The sequence below is a fragment of the Protobothrops mucrosquamatus genome, unplaced genomic scaffold (assembly GCF_001527695.2).
Source record: "Protobothrops mucrosquamatus isolate PMUCROS unplaced genomic scaffold, P.Mucros_1.0 scaffold1407, whole genome shotgun sequence".
Lineage (NCBI taxonomy): Eukaryota > Metazoa > Chordata > Lepidosauria > Squamata > Viperidae > Protobothrops > Protobothrops mucrosquamatus.
This window is the reverse complement of record NW_015387592.1, coordinates 192,729-195,936: the sequence shown is the minus strand read 5'-3', so window position 1 is coordinate 195,936 and position 3,208 is coordinate 192,729. Positions and strand designations below refer to the sequence as shown.

The following is a 3,208-nucleotide window of genomic DNA, read 5'->3' as shown; positions in this document are numbered from 1 at the left end:
GGGGGATCGCTTCCTCTCCAACCGCCCTGCGCTTCTGGAGGAAAACCACCGGCCGCACGACCAGGTGATACGCAACAAGGCAGGACCCGAAGAGAAATCTCCGCGGAAATGCTGGAAACGGATCCAAATTGACGCCTCGTTTTCAGGGGACGGTTGAAAAGAGAAAAGCTAAGGCTACAATATCCCATTGAGGGCGGGTGAAGAAAAAGATCTAGTATTGTGTTCTTCTTCTCTCCCTAAATTTAGAGTAAACGTGGAACCCGGGGCTTCCTTCCAAATAGCTGTTTCAATTCTCTGATCTCTATAAAGACATTCACTTTTATGTAAATTCAATGCAAGTGTAATCTTCTTATTACAATAAGCTATATGGGAAACTGGGAAATTTCTGCAACTTTGAAAGGAAGTTTTAGTTCCAAGTGGAAATATCTGTTTGAGCGATTGCTACCTTTCTGTCCCGCCAACCTGGCTATTTAAACCATAATTATATTGATGAGGTTTCTAATGTTGGAATTAAAGTATTCTTACTCAGACTTTACACGGATTCTTCTGCCACACACAGATCTATACCCATTCAAGCCCCAAATAAAATTAATTACTCTCCTAACTTGCTTGCATTTGTTTCCATGGAAATATAGCGAAGGTGTGAGTCCTACAGTTTGAAGTAGAATGTTTCACTGGGTTGAAGAACTACTAATTAATTAGGAGAAAGGAAAGCTACAACTATATTGTACTTCCTCATATATATTTTTCATGTATTATTTGTAGGCTTTCATTATGTTGTCATTTAAGATAACTAAAAAGATTTTAAACAATTTCAAATGCCACCCATAGTGCAAGCAAATGCAGTGCAAACTACAATCCTGAAACAAAGGTGTTCTGTCAAAATATGTATCCTTTTGGGGGGGAAAACTATCAAAAAAGAATTCAACCAGTGTTTTCGATAAAATAAATATTACTCTTTTAATTTAAAAATCCATTCTGACATTCCCCATTGAGTTTTGAGACTCAGTTATAGTTCTGACATTTCTACTTTTGAAAACTAACTTCCTATAAAACAGCTTGGACACTAGTGAGGAAAACCCAGTGGGCCAATAAGAATGAAAGGTGTATGATATTTCCAAACAAGTTAAATTTCTTTCTCCTTGACTGTATTCTCAGTATAGGGGGGGAAAAGTCTTTCCAACTCTCTTGCTACACCATTAAGAAGAAAACCTTGAAAGTAAATAAAATCAAATAAAAAGCACTCATTTTCAAGAAAGTTACAGTAAAGGTAAGGCTTTGATAAACAATCTATTGGGGGGTCTAACTATGTTTTCCAGAGAACACTTGTGGCCAAAAAAAATAATAATAATAATCCTTTCCACGATTTAATTTAAGCTTACTTCTTAAGTTCATGAAACTTTGGGGAAGGGAGTCCCGCTGGCTGCTGCCTTGAAATGGGAGCCCTCCAAAATGCAAAGGTTGAAAGGGCCAGTTTGAAGCTTCTTTCCGACCTGCTTAATTTAAAGTAAACTGTAGGCATATTTCAGATATCTAGGAGGTCGGGTCCTATGCCTCTCGTTTAAGGGTGGATTTGGGGTGGTCCTATATGCTAGCGATTGTTATTGTAATCTTGGCTACACGCTTGGCTACCAGCCTATTCGCAAAAAAAAAAATCGGCAAATTTATTTCGGAGTAAAACTTGTACAAGTTTGCCTGAGAGCTCGGCTGTGTGGAGGAACAAATTCGGATAGGAGGCCTCAAAGCCCTTGAGAAAAGCAAGGAAACCCCCCCCTCCATCCCAAAGGCCTGCGTCGTGCCTAGAGAAAACTCAGTGGGTACGTACGATTGTTGGGGTCCCCGGTGTGCTGGTTGAGGGGAATGATCTCCATGCGCTGCTGCCCGTAGAGGTAATAGTCCAGTTCTTCGGCGGTGCAGCGAAACCGGGACGCCCCCCTCTCGCTGCACTTGGCCAGGCTGCCGCCGCCGCCCCCTCCCAAGTCCTTGGTCTGCAAGAGCGAGACCGGGGCTCCCGTCGCTGGGTCGGAGCTTTGGATCGGCCCAAAGACAGGGATCTGCGCCATGGGCAGCGAAGTCAAGCTGGCCAGGGAGGCGGCGGCGGCGACGCACGAAGACGGGGCGGACGAAGGAGTGGAAGAAGAAGAGGAGGAGGAGGACGAGGACGAGGACGACGAGGACGAAGAGGCGGACGAAGCGAGAGAGGCCGGGAGCTGCCGGAGGTTGTCGCAGGTCGGGTCGGCGGCTCTTTCGGGCGGCTGGAGGGGATGGCCCAGCAGCCCCACGCCGCCTTTCAGTTGGCTGCTGGGCGGGAAAAGCTGCTGCCAGTGTTGGAGGTAAGCCGGGTCCACCTTGAGGAAAGCTGATCCGCCGGGGTCGCCGGGCTTCAGCATCTCTGCGAGCCTGGGGAGGAGGAGGAGGAGGAGGAGAGGGTGGGGGGTAGAGAGAGCTGAGAGATTCTGCCGGGATTTTAGTCAGCCAGGTGGGTCTCAGTCCCCTGGGCAAGCGCGGGCGGGAGAGAAGTGAGGGTCTGTCACTGAGCGCCCACCCGAGATTTTCCCGGCACCGTTGAGAACTGGGGAGGGTCGTTCAGGCGCAGAGCCTGACAGGGTAGACCCCAACTTTCGAGGGGGGGGGAGAGAAAGAGAAGGAGGAGCCCGGGGGCTTCGACCTCTCCCCTCTCCTCTCCCCCCACCCCACCCCCTAGAATTCCCCAAACGTCCCGCTCCTCCGGGTTGTAGTTGTCCGCTTTCTCCCCGCCGCCTTTCCCACCGCCCCTCCGCGCATCCTACCGCATCCACCCCCCCCCCGACCTCTGCCCCTCCAACCCAGGGAGGCCGCCCCGCGCTCCCCAATGGAAAGTCCACTCATTTCCCCATCGCCATCCGAGGGGGAAAGGGAAGGAGCTGAGCCCGCGAATCTCCAGGCAAGCGAGCCGCAGCGTCCCGGCGAGAAGTTGGCTCGCGGAAAGCCAACTTCATCCGAGAAGCCCAGCGCCCTGACGGGCAAAGTCCCCGCCTGGATGCCGGCGGCCGGCCTCTCCTAGTACCTGAGCTGCGCGGAGGGGGAGGAGGAGGAGGAGGAGATCTCTCCGGGGTCCCCGCGGATCCAAACGAGACGAAAGGACGAAGGTGGTGGATTTCCGACAACCTGGGCCGGGAGGGAGGCGAGAAGCGGCCGAGGCCGGAGGGGGGGGGGTCGGCTGGCTGTC

General features: G+C 51.1%; 1 protein-coding gene across 1 annotated transcript in view; it reads right to left on the bottom strand.

Annotated features, from left to right (window-relative positions):
* PRDM6 (PR/SET domain 6) overlaps nucleotides 1–2,390 on the bottom strand; it is a 98,298-nt gene extending 95,908 nt beyond the window's left edge. The window contains exon 1 of the mRNA XM_015821840.1: nucleotides 1,826–2,390. Within this exon, the coding sequence (XP_015677326.1) occupies nucleotides 1,826–2,390 (565 nt within the window). The remainder of the gene's footprint in view (nucleotides 1–1,825) is intronic.
* Between the last annotated feature and the right edge of the window lie 818 nt (nucleotides 2,391–3,208).